Source organism: Tursiops truncatus, chromosome 3, assembly GCF_011762595.2.
Source record: "Tursiops truncatus isolate mTurTru1 chromosome 3, mTurTru1.mat.Y, whole genome shotgun sequence".
NCBI lineage: Eukaryota > Metazoa > Chordata > Mammalia > Artiodactyla > Delphinidae > Tursiops > Tursiops truncatus.
In genome coordinates this window covers 12,176,327-12,194,612 of record NC_047036.1, presented here as the reverse complement: position 1 = coordinate 12,194,612, position 18,286 = coordinate 12,176,327, and the positions used below count along the sequence as shown (strand labels likewise).

General features: G+C 45.7%; 1 protein-coding gene across 9 annotated transcripts in view; it reads right to left on the bottom strand.

Moving 5' to 3' along the window:
- The window catches only part of TRIO (trio Rho guanine nucleotide exchange factor), a 372,439-nt gene that overhangs the window by 28,004 nt on the left and 326,149 nt on the right, over positions 1-18,286 (bottom strand). For 7 of the 9 annotated variants that reach the window (XM_019951041.3, XM_073802019.1, XM_073802017.1 and 4 more), the window contains exons 35-39: positions 13,331-13,623; positions 11,779-11,949; positions 9,129-9,224; positions 2,730-2,878; positions 1,540-1,606 (exon numbers count right to left, since the gene is read on the bottom strand). In XM_019951041.3, coding sequence (XP_019806600.1) covers positions 1,540-1,606; positions 2,730-2,878; positions 9,129-9,224; positions 11,779-11,949; positions 13,331-13,623 — 776 coding nt within the window. Of the gene's footprint in view, positions 1-1,539; positions 1,607-2,729; positions 2,879-9,128; positions 9,225-9,362; positions 10,162-11,778; positions 11,950-13,330; positions 13,624-18,286 lie in introns of those variants that run through there. The other 2 variants (XM_073802016.1, XM_073802020.1) reach the window with 2 other exon arrangements.

Below are 18,286 nucleotides of genomic sequence, written 5' to 3'. Positions count from 1 at the left end.
ATAAGATTATGTCATTGAACATGTTTGAATCAAGTAATGGTTTACTGATTGAGAGCCACAAAGGATAAAAAAGACATACGCACTGTCTTGTAAACTAACTATGTAAGAACAAAAATCCTTTGTGGGGCTTCCCTGGTGGCGCAGTGGTTGAGAGTCCGCCTGCCGATGCAGGGGACACGGGTTCATGCCCCGGTCCGGGAAGATCCCACATGCCGCGGAGCAGCTGGGCCCATGAGCCATGGCCGCTGAGCCTGTGCTCCGCAACGGGAGAGGCCACAACAGTGAGAGGCCCGTATACCACAAAACAAAACAAACAAAAAAAAACCCAACCCTTTGTGAAATGTGTCCTTAACTGGCCCTTGAAATACAGTTACATTCACTGACATGATTTTCTCTCCCTAAACTATTTAGCATTCAAAGATCAAAACTCTTCTGAGGAATTGGAAAGTTTAAATAAATGTAAATGGTTTCATAAAACAAATCATCTTGTCAGCTTGTAAAGATTAAATACTTGGCCAGAAGCATATTTCCTCTGTTCTCGGTACTGATCTGATATAAACAGATTTTCTTTTCTTTTTGGATTATTTACATAATTTGTTAAACACGGATTTAACAACATACTTTTCACAAACTGATTTTTAATAACAGTTGATTAACTATGTTGCTAAAATGTGGTTTAAAACTTCTATATAACTTGAATGTGATTCAGCCTGTACAAGAAGCTCTGAAGTTTTCAAGTTACTGTTAGTAATGATTACAGACATGTCAAGCATGTTTAATCCTTTATGTTACGCAATTAACTGTAATAGCCATTACTTTTAATGGAATGTACATCCAAAAAGTATTGCCCTGTACATATTTGCAAAGTTGAAAGAATAAGTGATAAAATTTTATATTATAAAAATAGCTTTTTGATAAGTTGAGTTTATTACTATGATTATGCCCTAAAGTTAATGGCAGGGACAAGCCTAGAAAGAGCCCTTGATTTAGTATGAAAGGCAGTGGTTTTGCTATGGGTACAAAGTACGTATCAACTTCTGGTCAGTGAAAGTGGTGACATATACGTTCTGTGAAAACTACAAGCAAATGGCCTAGGGTGGTAGCCACAGACCAAGCTCTGAACCCAGGTGATTCACGATGTAACTGAATCCATAGCTGGTCACATTGACTTTTCAACCAATGATGTCCTCATTTCTGTGGTGATACCCACTCTTGTAAAATAATTAAAGGCCAGATTTCCATATAAGAAATTCAATGGTTGGAGATAATATTTAAAAACTTAATTATAAAAAGAAGAGACTATGTCAAGAGGCACCATGCAAAAAAGCCTTTAAAAAGTGAATACCGATTGTTGAGATAATTGGCTAAATTTTACTTTTCAGAAATATTTTGTTGGTTGTCGTTATTGTGTTTTGTTTTAGTCAAAAATATTTTTAAAGCTTTGGAGAAGGTATCAGCTTTCAACCGTCCTGTACAACACCCCCCGTGGCAACCCTCAGGGCGGATGGACACAGGTTATTACATCTCTGAAACACACACCTCCACCACACAGCCGAGGTCCCGCACATAGTCACGTTCTGTCTCCACTAATTCTTGCAAAACGTAGCTGAAAAAAGAGAGAAAAAACAGCGTTTACCACCCACAATCCAAGGAATTTTCTGAATGAATTCATCCGCCCTTTTGTTTTTGTCAGGTCAGATTCTGCAGGGGCGGCTATGAAGTGACCTCTCAAACTTACACAACTGGATCTCCAATTCCTGTGTGTCCCCAGTCACTTACAGGTTCATGTGGGTGACCCATGGGTGCTGCAGAGGTTACAAGACACCTCGCATTCCGGGAATTCACAGCACCGGATTCTGATCACATGTATGAGGACCGAAAGCAAGACAGACATAACTTTGTTATAAAGGCAAGATGTTAAAGGAAGTAGGGCTTTTGCTTGTTTGTGTTTTCATGATAAAGTCATTTTAAGCTTCGCTGGACATACAAAAGAAATTTAACTCAGATGTTTAAAGCCTTGGGTCTGATCACATCATTCAGAAGTATTTCTTTTCGTAAGGTTCAGTAACCGTTTAAGGCCACTCAGATAATAGAAGACAATTCCTTGATCGGTTACAGCAAACAACCTCAGTTGACCTAAAAACGTTTGTTGGTTGGTTGGTTGGTTTGTTCATTCATTCATTCAGCCAACACTGGCCAGGCACCTCCTATGCACCCGATGCCACTCTAGGTGCTGGGATACAGCACTCAATAAAACCAAGTCTCTGTACTCATGCAGCTGGTTAAGTTTTTTCCTGTTCTCCAAATGCAATTTTAAACCTTCTGTAATATTCCTCAAGACTTTTTAACTGAAACTGAAAAGCTCTACCACTAAGGTATGTTTCAAGCTTTGGGGACTGCATTTAATTTTATGTTATCTTCTTTTTTCTTCACAACTATGTATATAATAGAAAGTACGGCTGTTTCTCACCAGAAGTGACAAAAAATATTCTTGTATCATTCTTATTTATAAATAAAGTATAATATACAAATAAAACAATAAAAGCTGCAGCTATGGCTTACTGCACCCTCTTGAGGTTCTGTACGTTTGCAAACAAACGTACAATCGCTCGGCGAGAGACCCTGGGTCTCCTCCTCGTGTGACTCAGAGATGAATCCCAGCCACAGCTTCGTAGGTGACAAAGCCAGGAGGGAAGCCACCAAACAAGGACAATGAGAACATTTCTTACTGCCGTCTCTTTAAAGAGCTGGATTTCCTCTCTTCCATCTCATCAATGGGCGAGGAGGAGGACAGAAGGGAGTTGTCTGAAGGGTTGAAGGAGGGGCTGCTACTGTCTCCCTGGTCCACGAGGAGTGAGCTGGGACGATCCTCCAGCGCCTAGAAGAAACCAGATCGCCCGTCAGGCCTCCTGCCTACACAGCGCATGAGGCTGAAATTAGGACCAGAAAATCTCATACGTCAGAAAATACAGAAGGCCTGATTACAACACTGTAGAGTCTATGTGTGTGAAATCACATCGTATTTAGCAACAAAACCCCCAGCATTAATTCTGAAACTGAGTAAGAGGGGCTGCACAAAAGAGGAGAGTTAGAATGAAAAGAACGGTGAATTTATACCTGTTCATATATTCTGTACCTGGTTACCAAATAATTAGAAACAATACCACAGACTGTACCCATTTCAAATCTAGCCATTTTCTTTCCAGTTATATTCCTGTCACATGAAAGCATGACCATTTCAGAAGTGTGTGCAGTCGCCTCGTTCAGGCCGGTGTACCCAGACACACTGCCCACATTCCTGGCCGGTGGACCATGCAGCAATGTTAGCAAACCTCTGTTTTAATTAAACAGACTCGTACTTCAATGCACAGAGATCATGCAGCTAAAATTAATCTCTATCTCTGTGACGCTCGCAACTTTCTTCTTCCTTAGTAAGTGGTTGCCATGCCAATCTTGAACACAACTTTTTCGGTGATCAATAAATCTGAGTTGAATATTGGTGACTTTTCTCCCTGGGTTAGTGTTATAATGATCAGCAACTGGTTCCTTTCTAATTGGTACCTATTCATTTTCTCTCTTAACCTGAATTCACAAAACTACCAGGGGTAGAGGTGATAGTGCCTTTTATAAAAAAATGAAATACATTTGATTTACAATGTCATGTTAGTTTCAGGTATCCAGCAAAGTGATTCAGCTATATGTTTTTTTTCAGATTCTTTTCCATTATCAGTCATTACAAGATATTGAACAGTTGCCTGTGCCACACAGTAGGTCCTTGCTGTTTATCTATTTTAGATATAGAAGTATGTTCCTGTTAATCCCAAACTCCTCATTTATCCCTCCCCCCTACCTTTCCCCTTTGGTAACAGTAAGTTTGTTTTCTATGTCTCTGAGTCTATTTGTTTTGTAAATAAGTTCATTTGTATAATTTTTCAAGATTCCATATATAAGTGGTATCATATTTGTCTTTCTCTGACTTTCTTCACTTAGTATGATAAGCTCTAGTTGCGTCCATGTTGCTGCAAATGGCATTATTTCATTCTTTTTTTTTAATGTCTGAGTAATACTCCATTGTGTATATGTACCACATCTTCTTTATCCATTCATCTGCCGATGGATATTTAGGTTGCTTCCATGTCTTGGCTATTGTAAATAGAGCTGCAGTGAATGTTGTGGTGCGTGTATCTTTTCGAATTAGAGTTTTCATCTTTTCAGGGTATATGCCCAGGAGTGAGATTGCTGGATCATATGGTAGCTCTACTTTCAGTTTTTGAAGGAACCTCCACACTGTTCTCCATACTGGCTGTACCAATTTACATTCCCACCAAAAGTGTAGGAGGATTCCCTTTTCTCCACACCCTTTGATGATGGCTATTCTGACCAGTGTGAGGTGACACCTCATTGTAGTTTTGATTTGCATTCTCTGATAATAAGGGATGTTGAGCATCTTTTCACATGCCTGTTGGCCATCTGTATGTTTTCTTTGGAGAAATGTTTATTTAGGTCTTCTGCTCATTTTTTGATTGTTTTTTTTTTTTGATATTGAGCTGCATGAGCTGTTTGTGTATTTTGGAGATTAATCCCTTGTCAGTCACATCATTTGCAAATAGGTGATAGTTCTTTTAAATTTTTCAAAGCACCCTGGCTGGGCAGAGATGACCAAAAGGTATTTCAGCAACTTAACAGGGAAAATGTGATTTACTTCTCTTCAAACAAAAGCCCAATACAAACTACAAGAACACTTAATATTTCCTACCATATTAAAACCTCTGATGCTTGTCCTATTTCCCCCCTAAGAGTAACAGGCTGAAGCTGGCGCCATCACTGAGCACAGCTTTGAGAACACCAAGTCTGTTCCTGCAATCTTGTTCAAACCCATGGAGCTGTACAAACACACCAACTCCTGCTCTTAGTTATGAAAAACAGTTAAGGAACGGGGCTTGATGGGAAAGTAGCATTCTTATTTTTAAATAAATAGCTCTTGACCTCTAGTGGAAGCACACATTTCGTGGTAGCAGCAGGGCCTGGTCCATACGCGTGGGTCCTGGAGGCCTTGGACAGGAGACTCAGGAGACTGGAGGCTGGAGGACGAGGGAGGGAGCAGCAGTGCTGTCTCCTGCCCAGATGTGCAAGGAAACAGCTGAAGCTCGTTAGCTTTAATTACGGTCACTTGAACTGTGAGCAAAGAGAGAGACAAGAAAGGTTCCAGATGGCCGCTCACGCAGAGGAGTGGGCGGAGAGGCCCCGTCTGGACCTGCCCCAGTGGCATCCAGGCTCCTTCCGCTGCCTCTCCTGGACGTGCTGGTGTGGACCCCGGTGGGTGGCCAGGGAGGGTGCAGGCGCGCCCCAAGGCTGCAGTCACGCTTGTGCCATCCACTCCTGGCCGCCCAGCGGCTCTCCCACCGACTGTGCGCGAGTGAAAAGGCTCAAAGCTGCCCCAGAGCTGGAATTACTGGGACTTTACATGTTCGGATGAATTATCTGTGGAACCTTCTGGGTTGGGTGGGTTTTTGTGGGTAGGTTCTTGTCAACTTTCCCTGTTTCTTAAATGAAGAGAGACTACCTGTGCAGACCTAGCTCTTCTGAGGTTAGTTTTGGTAAACTGATTTTCTTAAGAAACTGCCCATTTCATCCAGGTTTTCAAATTTGCTTTCAAAGCGTTGAACAAAGTAACATGTCATGATTGTTTCAATTCCCTCAGTTTATCTTTCCTTTGTAATTTCTTCTTTTGTGAATTTGGGCTATTTTCTTTGGAAGGTTACCTGAAGTCCATATGTTTTGAAAGAACAAATTTTGGGTTTTATTTCTTATTCTATTTTTCTGTTTTCCAACTCATTCATTTCTGCTTTTATCTCTGTGAATTCATTCCTTCTGCTTTCATAAAGAACATTCTGTTGTTCTTCTAATATCTTGAGCTACATGTTTATTTCATTGATTTTCATTCTTTCTTGTATCTCCCTTTATATTCAGATCAACAAAGAGAAGAAAACTCCAAAGTCAAATTCAGTCCCTGCAGCTGTCAGCTGCCATTGCCCACACCTTCCAATACTGATCAGGAACGTGGAGGTGGAGAGAGAGGCGAATTCCAAGGAAAGGTGTGCAGGGCGGTTTTTCCTTTTCAGACGGAATCCGCAGGTTCAGGGCGAGGAGAGAGTCAGTTCCCTGAACACACACCGCACGACAGCAGGACACCTTCTCCCCTCGCCTTCCCAGTCCACTGCACACACAGCTTTGGAGGGATAATGGTTCAGCATTCAAATCCGATCACGAAGTCATGAGAGCCTAAGAGACGGCCCTCAGGAAAACGAACAGGAAGACCAAGGAGCCACAGCACACGGTGAAATACGCAGGAGTAACTCAGAGTCATGGGGAGCATGACAGGGTGAAGGATATTAAAATGGTTCACTAGAGGTTTTAGTGACAAAAAGTACTTCCTGTTTGAGGATTAGTGACCAGAAACCAAGGGAGAGTTGTTTCCCCTGAAAAGAGGGCAGAATTTAGATTACATTCCATGTAGAATGAAGAAGAGATGCGCTCACCATAAAAAGCCTAAATATGGTTCTGCAACGGGGAGGGGAGGCACGAGTGAGCGCCCAGGTGGAGGGAACCCGGCTGGGAGCTTAACAAACAGCAGTCGGTTTACCATCCCCTGTTTCCAGCTGAGAGATGGGCTCAGAGAGGCGGAAGCGGTCAGTAGGAGAGTCTGAACCCACACCTATCTGATTCCAAAACCTACGCCCTTTCCACTCTGCCCACAGCTTTATACCCGTTAACTTCAGAAGAGACATAAGTGAGTAGAAATAAGTCAGTTTCAATGGATAAAGTTTAATTATTCAGAACTTAAAAGGGGGAGTAAAGCAGTAAGAGCTGAGAGACCAGCCATAGATCTCCTCTCCATCTGAAGTCCATCTGAATTAATTACACATGAAACTCAGCCCACTCACAATGTAATCCATTCAGATACTTGCAGAATAATGACGAGCAGGTTGACAAAGTGTTGTCTCACAACATTCCTTGGGAAAACTACTTAAATAACTAGACAAAAATGATTTTAATGATCATATAACTGATGTGTATAAACGGCTGTTTTGAAAATGTTTAAGGATGTTTAAGAATGCTTGAAAACTCATTAGATATAATTTAAGCATCTTTTTAGACCATTAATCAACTTGTCTCTCAAAAAGATAGCCAGGATGTGGTTTAGCTCAGTTCCTACTGACATGATCCCAAATTTTTGACCAGTGGAGTCAAGTTCTTGACTTATTTACCAAGTCCTAGCAGCCCTCCTGCCTAATGTCTTGTCTAAGCTCGAAGCCCACTGCATCCTTCTCAGATCATAGCACAGAACGCCAAGCAGGGAGAATTCCAGCTACGGCAGGGCAATACCTGTCAGTCTGAATTTTGGATACAATTCCCCATTTGACCTAGTCAACCAGCCTCATTAGAAGCTGCTTAGGGGTGGGTGGGAGAAGAAACTGGAGTTATATACATGGTACCTAGTTAATACTGGCTTTGAAGATAAATTCCTAACTTTAAAGAAGTACAGTTAACTCTTGAACAATGCAGGGGTTGGGATGCTGACTCTCTGTATATGTGGTTCCTCGGTATCTGTGGTTCTGATTCTGTGGATTCAATCCAGGGCAGACTGTGTTGTACTAGAGTATTCACTATTGAAAAAAATCTGCATGTAAGTGAAGCCATGAAATTCAAACCCACGTTGTTTAAGGATCAATTGTATACCCTTTGATCTAGCAACTCCAGTGCTGGAAATTTACCCTACATGTTTAATCACACATATAAATGAACAATGGATGTTTATAATAGTGAAAAGTGAAAACAATTGATATATATTATTATGAATTTATTTAAATAAATTATAGTAGATTTCTATCTCTGCCCCTTAGCAGCTGGTCAACTTTTTAAGCATTCTGTGTGCCTCAGTTTTCTCATCTGTAAAATGGGAATATGATAGTACATGCCTACCTCGTAGGGCTGCTGTGGGGAGTATATACAAAGAAACTGGCTGCAGGGAAAAACATCAAACTCTTATGGAGAATGGAATGTGGGAGAGGCCAAGGGCTTTTACTTTAGGAGGTGTGACTTTTAAAAGATGTTGTAGGGTAGCAGGATATACTAGTCTAAAATGTTGTTACCATTACTGGGTTTTCTATTTCACAGGAAAACTAAAGAAACACAGAAGTTTATTGACTTGAATTCGTTAGAAACAATGCAAACCTGTCTAACTTCAATAAATCGACATTTGATTTGGGGCTTTTATTAAATGAATCCATGTTGACCAACTGGCAACAGAGAGGTCACAAAAAGAATAAAGCCCTTATACAGCAATGCAAACCCTTCTCTCTCATACACTGCAAACCCAAGTGAAAGATCTCAGAGACAGAGAGAGAGACTCCCAGTGGCACCTGGGAGTCCAATGACCCTGTGCACAGCTTCGGACAAGACTGGAGTTGACCACACTGGCTATGACGGTGCCAGCACCGCAGACAATGTGGGTGCAGGAAAGGACTGACCTTGGCTCCTGGGAGGTCCCTCTAAGCCTGTGGAATGTCCTGCCTGATGAAGTCTCTGTTTACCTGGGGTTTGGGGGCTAAGACAGACAGTCTATGCTAACAGTGTGACTTTGGGTGAGGGCTTTGGTCCACGTCCTGTCTTAATCCCTGGAGAGGCAGGGGACAAGGGTGAGCCATGTGAGCTCACCCTCGTGTATGTGACTGAGCCCAAATAAAAACTCTGAACACCAAGGCTCGGCGGGGCGGGGGGTGTCCTGGCTGGTGACACCCTGCACATACCACCACACACTGTGCGAGGTGGGGAGAGTCTCCACTGGGAGAGGACAATGGCAGCTTGAACCTGACCCTCCTGGACCTGCTCCTGCACCCCTTCCCTGGCTGATCTTCACCTGTGTCTTTTCACAGCAATGAACCGCATCTGCGGCTTCTCTAAGTTCTGTAAGTCCTTCAAGCCAATTACTGAACCTGAGGGTGGGCCTGGGCTTCCCGAACTCTGTCCTGCAGACCAGAGCCACACCTGGACGAGGGCCCGCCCACCTACAAGTAGCACCCTGGAGCAGCTTCCAGACCTCAGCCTGAGTCTCTGGGGAGCCTTACCATCTTGCTTTTCACGAGTTCCTCAATCGCACTGACAAGCTCGGCTGCGCTCGGCGTTTCGGAGCTGGTGGGGCGGACTAATAACCGAGAAGAGGCCTATGGAGGAAGTTGAGAAAAAGAGAGGGGGAGGGAAATGCCTCGTGTTAGTCACTGGGCAGACAGAATTCTCCTGCAAGCTCAATCTCCTTTCAAAAGTAATTCCAGACAAAAAGACCACAAGTTTGTCTTTGTTTGCATTTATTTAAAGTCATCTTTTAAAATTTACAATATTCTGACATGAAATACTAAATAAGACCTGTCTGGGATACATGTGGAAAGCAGACAAAGTCTGTTTCTAATCAGCAGTCATGTACCATCAGAATGTTTTTCAAAGAGGTGACTGGGCACGGGAAAAGTCTAACTTTTGCAACTGCTGGCTAGGCTACTGGCTAAGGAGGAAAAGGCAGAGAATCTGATCAACAGAAGAGTGAAAGGCTTAAGGGCTAATGAGTGAACCCTTTAAAAAATCGGGAAACAAAACTGGATACTAAAAATGGCTTTACTTTGTGGATGGGGTTAAAAGAAAGAAACAAGAAAAGGAAAGGAACCGGGAGTACTGGCCAGACAGGGAAGAGGGGGACAAGCTCACCATTTTCTGTGCCATCCACTTCCCCAGTGATTAGTGCAGAGGACAGGAGATCTGTGGCCTCACAAGCTATCAGATGCCATTTACGGCTAGAGTCGGGGTGTACAGGGGTGGACAGGTAAGGAATCTGGGGGAGGGGCTACTGAGTTCGAGTTTCAGTAATTAGCAAACACGCTGTGTTTGCAGATTACTTGCACCGTTAATTTACTGGAAACTAGAAGAGGGGTGTAATATGAACCTTGCTTCATATTAAGGACAGCAGAGATGCATGTGACACACGGCTAGCTGTCCTAACGATGCATGTCTCACAGCAGACAGATACGGATTTATACGTTTACAACGAGGCTGTTACAATGCGGATCCAGATATGCACTTGGCAAAACAAATGTTGGCTTGGTCTAATGAAATCTGGAAGATGAGGTGAAGAAAACAAGGAAAAAATTCAAATGGAGAGGTAAGGAAACTGAGCCAAAACAGACACGGAACACAAATCAACATAATGCTGCAGTGAAAGTTTACGAAAAGAGAAAACAGAACAAAACAAAACATTAGTCACAAGATAATATACTCTCCAGGAACATCACTATAGACTTTTGTAAAGGAAGAATTTCTGTGGGTAATACCCAAAGAGGCAACACAATAACTGATAAATGACTTTGGCAAACAGAAGAATATAGTGCAATCCACTCTTTCAGTGGAGAAAAAGACCCTCTTATTTGGTGAGTAAGTCAGCCAGGCCTGGCACCTCACTTTCGGCTAACCTCCACATTTACACAATTCCAGTTTTCTGCTTTTAAAGAGCTATGGCTTAGAACGCCACAAAATAACCCAGGAGCTGTCAGAGCCTGGCTTCCTGGCGGGTCTGCTCTGGGCAGTGGGGCGTGAGCTTCTCTCCCATCTCAGGCCACCCTGCCCACCGCCCCCCCCCCCCCCCGCCCATGGCACGGGGTCTGTACCTCAGATGCCCTCCAAACCCCAGACTCGAACCCAAGCTCCCTCCTTCTGCCAAGCCCACTGCGCCCCTGCTGTGCACTGAGGGCCCCGGAGCAGGAGGGAGAAGAGGAGTTCTACAGAGAAGGCGCCTTAGGTTAAGGCTAATGCGTGATCGGCCTTTGGCCTCACGGCCGTCGATCACTGAACCAGGGCGACCCCGGGTCATCACGCACGGGCCCATCCAGCGAGTGACTGTGTTAGCACTGAGGGAAGTCAGGGAAGGAAAAAGGGGAAGAAGGGGGAAAACTGACGAAAACATCTGTTTTATTCAGAAACCTTAGTTTCTGCCAAAAAAAAAAGCACCAGTAATGACTCCATAGGATGGTTTTCAACACCTGCCAATTTGGAGAAGCAGGATGGGCCAGAAATTGAGAGGATGTATAAGCCACAGTTACCAGGTTTCCTTCTTGATATTTTAGGGCTGTACAGAGTAATTTTAGATTATGTAAGAACTCAAAAAAGCCCAGAAAACAAAAAAATAAGATTTACTTGGCTTGAAGCCTCTGCATACATCCAAAGAGGAAATTCATGGTTTTGAACTGATTCCTGCACTTTGACAAACTCCGGTTTGACCCATGTTTGCCATGTTGGTAAAAGGAACTGGACAGCAATACCATCCCATCTGAAAACCACACCTGTCTGCAGACACCTAACAGAGAGAACCAGATGGGCTCATGTGCGTTTAGGATGCAATCACGCAGGTGGCGTGCGACTTCTCTGCCCTCTCAGGGACCCTGGTTAGTACAGTGAGAAAAATTAAAATGACTTGAAAAGTAGCAATTACGAAAGCATCCATTAAAAATGCACTGAACGTATTTATACAAGCACACGTGTACGAGAGACTGCGTGGGTTCCTACAGCTTAGTCTAAATGGCCTTTGCTATCTATATTTTTGGGGTGAAAGGCATCTTCCAGGTGCCTTTTCACAGCCCGGGTCGCTCTCTATGTCCTGCAAGGAGGCCGGGGCACAGCGGCAGGCAACCGCCAGGCCCTCTCCTGGCGAGGCTCGGTGTGGGCGTGGGCCCCCCTTACCTTGTCGTCCTGTGAATCCGGCTGCAGCAGGCTGTGCTGCTGGATGGCCATGGGCGGGGGCAGGGGCACGGCGTCGGCCCCCTCCTCCCCTTCTTCCTCTCCGCAGCTCTGCATGCCCGAGGACGAGGATTTGGAGAGCGTGCCGCTGCTCAGGCCCTCGTTCCGGCCTCTCTGAAACCAGACCGACATTCGCCCATTGGAACCCGGCCCTGACTGTCCAATGTCAGTTCACAGAAACTGAGCCCTCAGGGGTTAACTGGAAAAGCACAGCCGGGATCGAAACTGAGAGCAGAAGTCAAGGCCAAGCTCCTTCCAACCCTGGCGGGAGCTTCCACTCCCTCCAGCAACCCAGCTCCCTCGCTTGCCAACTTGGACAAGGGAAGGGCCACTGACAGTGTCTTGGGAAGGGACTGCCAACGTTAACCGTTAGGCTCTGAACACATCTGATCTTCCAGAAGCCCATTTAAAAAGAAGGTTCAAAAATCTGAACATAACCCTTAGTTTCTCTAGTCTCATACTTCACTTTTTGTTACTTTGCTCAAATAAAACTCACTGACGTCAGGAGGACACAGAGAAAAATACAATTCAAGGTGTACTTTAAGAATCTGAGTTAAGTATCCCATTAATTTCCCCCTACTCTTACTTTTAGAAAAAAATTTCAGTTTTTCATTTCTATCACGGGGACACAGTATATAAAACAGAGAGATGAGGACGTAAATGAACCCTACGCTCCTGTGAAAACCCACGGCGAAAACACGCCCGGGCAAAAGGCAGCAGAAACCCCACATCTGCAAAATACATTGAACGACACAAATCCTGTCTTCTCTCTCTCTCTCTGCCTTTTTTTGAGCCTGTGAGGGAACTGGGGGATAGGGGTCCAAGTTAAAAACTCTGAGGGCCCCTCACTGACACCACACTGCTGAAGGTTCATCTTGGGGACCATAAAGGAATTCGGTTCCTTGCAGTATAATTTTAAGCTCCCACCTCCTCCAAAAAAGGGGAAATTAAAAATAATTCCTGGCTGACCTACATACATTTATCTTCGATGACATGGGAATAATCCAGTGTTTACTGCTGGGTTAGCAAAGTATATTAACTGTGTGCTTTCTACTCAGGACAAGACATAAGCATGAATATGTATGAGTACGGGGGCAGGGGTGGTGGTGGAGGTAACTAGAGGATGCAAACATTCCCTTAGTCCTTCCAAGTCTAAAACTGGTGCTTTCCTTGCAAAATGCTGCCCCCGTGGTTGAGTGCTAACCTCAGGGGCCACGTAAATCTTTTGCCTCCCGGGAGGCACCCCTGGCTTTGCCTGTGATGGAGGTGAGAGGGGGCTACGGTGGCTGGGCACCATATTCTCCTGAAGCAGGCGGGGCTGCCCATGGTCCTCTGATTTCTTGATCCGAGGCCACGCGTGGGTCCCTGACTCTAGACGCTGCTAGAGGAACGGAGCGGGGCTCTGACCCTGGTCCTTTCCAGAACTTAGGGAAAACCACCAGACGAGTGTATTCGCTGTTCCCACGACCCGGAGGGAGATGCCGGAGGCCCTGACCTCTTCCACCGTCTCGTCCTGCGGGGTGGCCGCGCTGTCGTCCGAGTCCTTCTGCGAGCCGGCGTCGGCACTTTTGCGGACCTCCCTGCTCTTCTTGTGCTTGTGGGCCAGCTTCTTCACGTGCCCGTCAGCCTTGCCGCTGCTCAGCCGCCGCACCGGGCTCGTCAGCCACTTGCGCAGCGTGTTGCCTGGGCGCTTGGGGCCCGGGGAGCTCTGCGCCCCCATCATGTGGGGCTGGAGGGAGGCCACGGAGGCAGGCGGGCTGGCATCGTTGCTGGAGACGGACAGCGAGTCTGCGGGGCAAGAGCGAGAAACAAACAAGTGTGACTGGCAGCCCCCAGAGTCCTGTTGGTGCCGCTGTGCCGACGAGCAGCGTCACCACCCAGGTGAACACCAAGTTCAGGGGCCGCCGGGAGCGGTGTCTGGTGGCTCTGCCCTGGGGGGAATGTCCACATGCTCACCCATCCAATGGCTCCCCAACTTGAGCTTTGCTAGAGGTGATTTTTCTCCAGGTGTATTGCCCCCTCCAAAACCCCCCAAGTCACCAGTCCTGGAGACCAGCATCATTATCGCACAGGCTCAAAATGTCACTGTCACTTAAAATATCACAGACATTGGAGGACACACTGTTTGAATTATTTTCACCCATCTCCTTGACAGACAAGAACCAAGAAAGAATGGCTTAAAGAAGAATTTAAAGGAAGTTAAAAACTAATCCTGGTGGATAAATATACAGTTTCACTCACTCCCATGAATAGAAGTACCACTCAATAAATAAACATGGGCTTCCTTGGCGGCGCAGTGGTTAAGAATCCGCCTGCCAATGCAGGGGACACGGGTTCGAGCCCTGGTCTGGGAAGATCCCACATGCCGTGGAGCAGCTAAGCCTGTGCACCACAACTACTGAGCCTGTGCTCTAGAGGCTACGAGCCACAACTACTGAGCCCACAAGCCACAACTACTGAGCCTGCACTCTAGAGCCCACGAGTCACAGCTACTGAAGCCCGTGTGCCTAGAGCCCACGCACTGCAACGAAGAGTAGCCCCTGCTCGCCGCAACTAGAGAAAACCCACGCGCAGCAACAGAGACCTAACGTAGCCAAAAATAAATAAATTAAAAAATAAAATGTTTAAAAAAATAAATAAACACACACGAGTACAGGCACACCTTGGGGACGTCGTGGGTTCGGTTCCAGACCACTGCCGTAAAGCCAATAACGCAATAAAGTGAGTCATAGAGTTTTTGGTTTCCTAGGGCATATAAAAGTTATGTTTCCACTTATTGTAGTCTATTCAGTGTCCGACAGCATTGTCTAAAAAAAGGTACATACTTTAATTAAGAAATACTTTATTGTTAAAAAATGCTAACCATCATCTGAACCTTCAGCGAGCTGTAATCTTTTTGCTGGTGGAGGGTTTGAAAAATTGCAAGACTCAACAAAATGTGACACAGAGACAAAAGCAAGCAAACGCCATTGGAAAAATGGCTCCAACAGACTTGCTCGATGCAGAGCTGCCACAAACCTTCGATTAGTTAAAAATGCAGCATCTGTGAAGTACAGAAAAACAAAGTGCTATAAAACGAGGTATACTTGTATGTATGTACACGTGCGTGGGTGTATAAATCGGTATAGACGTGAGCTGGTCAGGCATTGTGACAAACGGCACCCTTCTAGAAAGTTCAGTGTGGAAGGGTAAAGCTGGCTGGTTCACTGGGAAATCCGGCTCACGGCCCCTTGTTTCCCAGCTGTTCTCTGGAACTACACAGGCATCTGCAGCCTCTGCTCTCAGCCTCAGCAAAGTTACTTCACGTGTTGGAGAAAATACCAGTAACACTTGACAAAACAACAACAACACGTTTTAAAAAGAAATGTGAGTAGGAGAAACCTTCCTCAAGTAACCAAAATGTTACTTGAAGATATATCCAAATGAATCTTCTCACTGGACTTGAAAAATTAAATATAGTCGACCCTGAGTTGTTAATTTTTCAGGAGAAAAAAGGAGACATAAACACACTTAGGTAACAGCTGACACTCAACAGATCTGTGGAATTACGTGAGACGTTACTTTACAAACAGAAGACCAGTGACCTGGGACACTTCTTGGCCCTGTCCCGAGCACTGGACTCTGGAGGACTCCTCCCACAGCAAAATGGAATAAACAGCTTCACTGTAGGAAATGGAAGGAGCGAGATCATTCACTATATGCTTGTTATTTTCTTAAATCTTGTTAAGTCTTGAAAATTAAAATTAACCTTTAAAAAGATGATGTTATTCAGCTGCCTGTATTAGCTGTATTTACCTCTGCGGCACTGGAGACCATTACCTGCTGCAGTTACAAAGCAAGGCAGTTAATTCCAGTCCTGTGATTACACGTACGACAGAGTTGACAGCAGTTTCCCGCTCACGCTCAGATGCCCGGGCGAGACAGCGGAGCGCCGTCTAACTGCTGCCCGTTCCCTCCTCGGCCGAGCCTTGCAGGGGAGCAGGGGAGAGGGTATAATCTTCCATAAACAGATGACGCGTTCCAAGCCGGATCACTCATTCTTCAAAGTCTAGATTTTCTCAGAGGCAGACTCAGGCTCAATACAGCATCCCCCCCCTTCCTCGTGTATATATGTGTGTGTGAGCATATATTTTTATTTTATTTCTTTTCACAGAAGAGTGACTAAAACGTCCCCACGTCAGCCTCGTTTTCCTCAGGTACCATCGGGAGGAGGCAGCAGAACGAAGCCATGAAGTTAACAGCACGCCTGCTGTAAGGAGCTTCCTGGGGACTTTCTCAGGTGCTGACTTAGGGTAAAGGGCAAACAAGGCAGGCACTGTCACTAGCCTGGGCACTCCTGCTGCGGTGACAACAGGAAGGACAGAAGGAAGAGGAGGGGTTGCACAGTCCACGTGTAGATGATACTTTACTCAGCTAAAGTGTTTCTAAGTACCCACTATCAATATTAGCAAGGCACTGTGCTGGCCACAGCAGGGGATGTACTTCATAGGCGTTTACTGTGCCTTTACTGTGCTGGCATGCAGAGCCAAGCCCTGTACTTGCCACTGGACAGAGACGGCAAAGCCTACATCCTCCTTTACCCCGGGGACCCACCTGCAGGGCTTTCAGTGATCACATAACCATCATTCAGGCAGAGCTGTGACACTTCATGCTGTAAGCGAGTACAAACTCTCGTAGAGGTTGAGAAGAAGGGGAATCAGGTGGAGGGATCACGGAGGCCTTCCTAAAGGAGGTGACGCTGAAGCTGGCCTTTGAAGGAGCTGGGCCTGAACAACCCATCAGGAGGAGCTCACAAGGACGTAAGCTCCAGGAGGGCGGGGGCCTCGTCTGACGTGTCTCCGAAGGTGTGCCCGGGGCCTGGCGCGGTGCCTGGCGTACAGCAGACACCTAGGAAGTACTGACTGGAAACAGCAGAAATCCCAGCCCAGAGAAACAGAGCAAGCTGACCCGCGGCCCTGTTCTCGGGACGGGCGTTGCTTCGAGGAATATTCACTCAGCCGCAACCACACGAGACAGAGAACCACGAAGGTGGCGCCCGGCTGGAGGGGGGGTGGGCGCGTCCCCGACAGGTGACGAGCGTCCGTGATGGAGCTCCGTGGTAGGAAAAGGACAGAGGCAGACTCGCTTTCATAAAACCGAATCAACTGCAGGCCTCAACGTCACCAGCAGAACCCTCACACGTCCCAAGTGACGGGGACACCGCCTAAGCCAACAAACGAACCTTCCACGTGTCTGGGTGCCTATAAGCAAGCATCTGGGGGGACGCAGCACGGGAGCAACGCGGCCCATAATATGAACCTTCAGTGAAGAGGCCGCCCACCGGGAGACCTGGCACAGTCTCTGTGTCCCCCAAACGTGCGGGGTTACGGAGAAGTGAGAGCTCTGGGCCGGGTGGGCAGCTGAGGGCCGTCGCCCCGACACGCAGACCTCGCCCCCGGGCAGCAGCCCCAGCGGCCTTGGGCGGCACGAGGCGATGAACTGCAGTCCATCACCAAGGCCTCATGGGACCCGGCTGGCTTTGCAAGTGTGATTCTCAGGGCATCCCTGCCTTGCTTAGGAAAGGAGATGGTGGTTCACCAAATGGTTCAGAAAGAAAAAGAGATTAGAGACGACACTGCCAAGCTTCTCTCTGGGTGCTCAGCTGCGTAAGAGTTGGTTCTCTGCACTTTGAGAAGTAGGTTCAAAAGAGATTTTTTCCCTCAGTTGGCAGGTTGAGCATTACCAACGTGGCCGTGGCCTGACCAGTCCAGCCTAGACCCAGGAGCGAGGCAAAGCTGTCCAAGGTCAGAGCTCACCAGGGCTTCAGGGAATAGCGGTTCTCTTCTTGAGCTACTATTTATCGTCACTTAAGTGACATTATTTCACTTTACTGGAATATTCATGACTTAGAAATATGCTAGCAGCAATTACAAACTAAGAAGAAAATTTCGTCGTTTCTTAAATTTTACCTTGAAAATCTATTTCGTTTCAGAAGTCTGAAAATGTAGAGGGAAAATGTCTTCCCCTGTCTCTAAGATTAACAGATATTTCGTGCTGTGCGCAGATCTGATACATTAGTCACAATCCGGGGGATTAGCAATGAAAAAATGACCACAAACTAAAGCAAACAGATACGTTCCTTCTCTCGCCAGTTTGTTTTTAACAATAATACTTAATTCTTCATGCTGTTTGACACTTTCCAAAAAAAAATCTTATTTTTTTCTTTTCAACACAGAAACTCATTTTGCCCAAATCAATGGATTTTAACAGTCCATTTACATGCTCTGTGACATAATGCATAAATCAGATTTTAAAACACTTAAAAATTACTTAAGTCAATTATCAATAGAATGAAATAAAGGACCTGCTATTATTTTTTGTTATCTTAAGAACAGACTTTGACCACTAGACCCACTGCTCTGATGCAAAATTTAAATTAAACAACGGGTCCTAATGACATCTAGTAGAATTA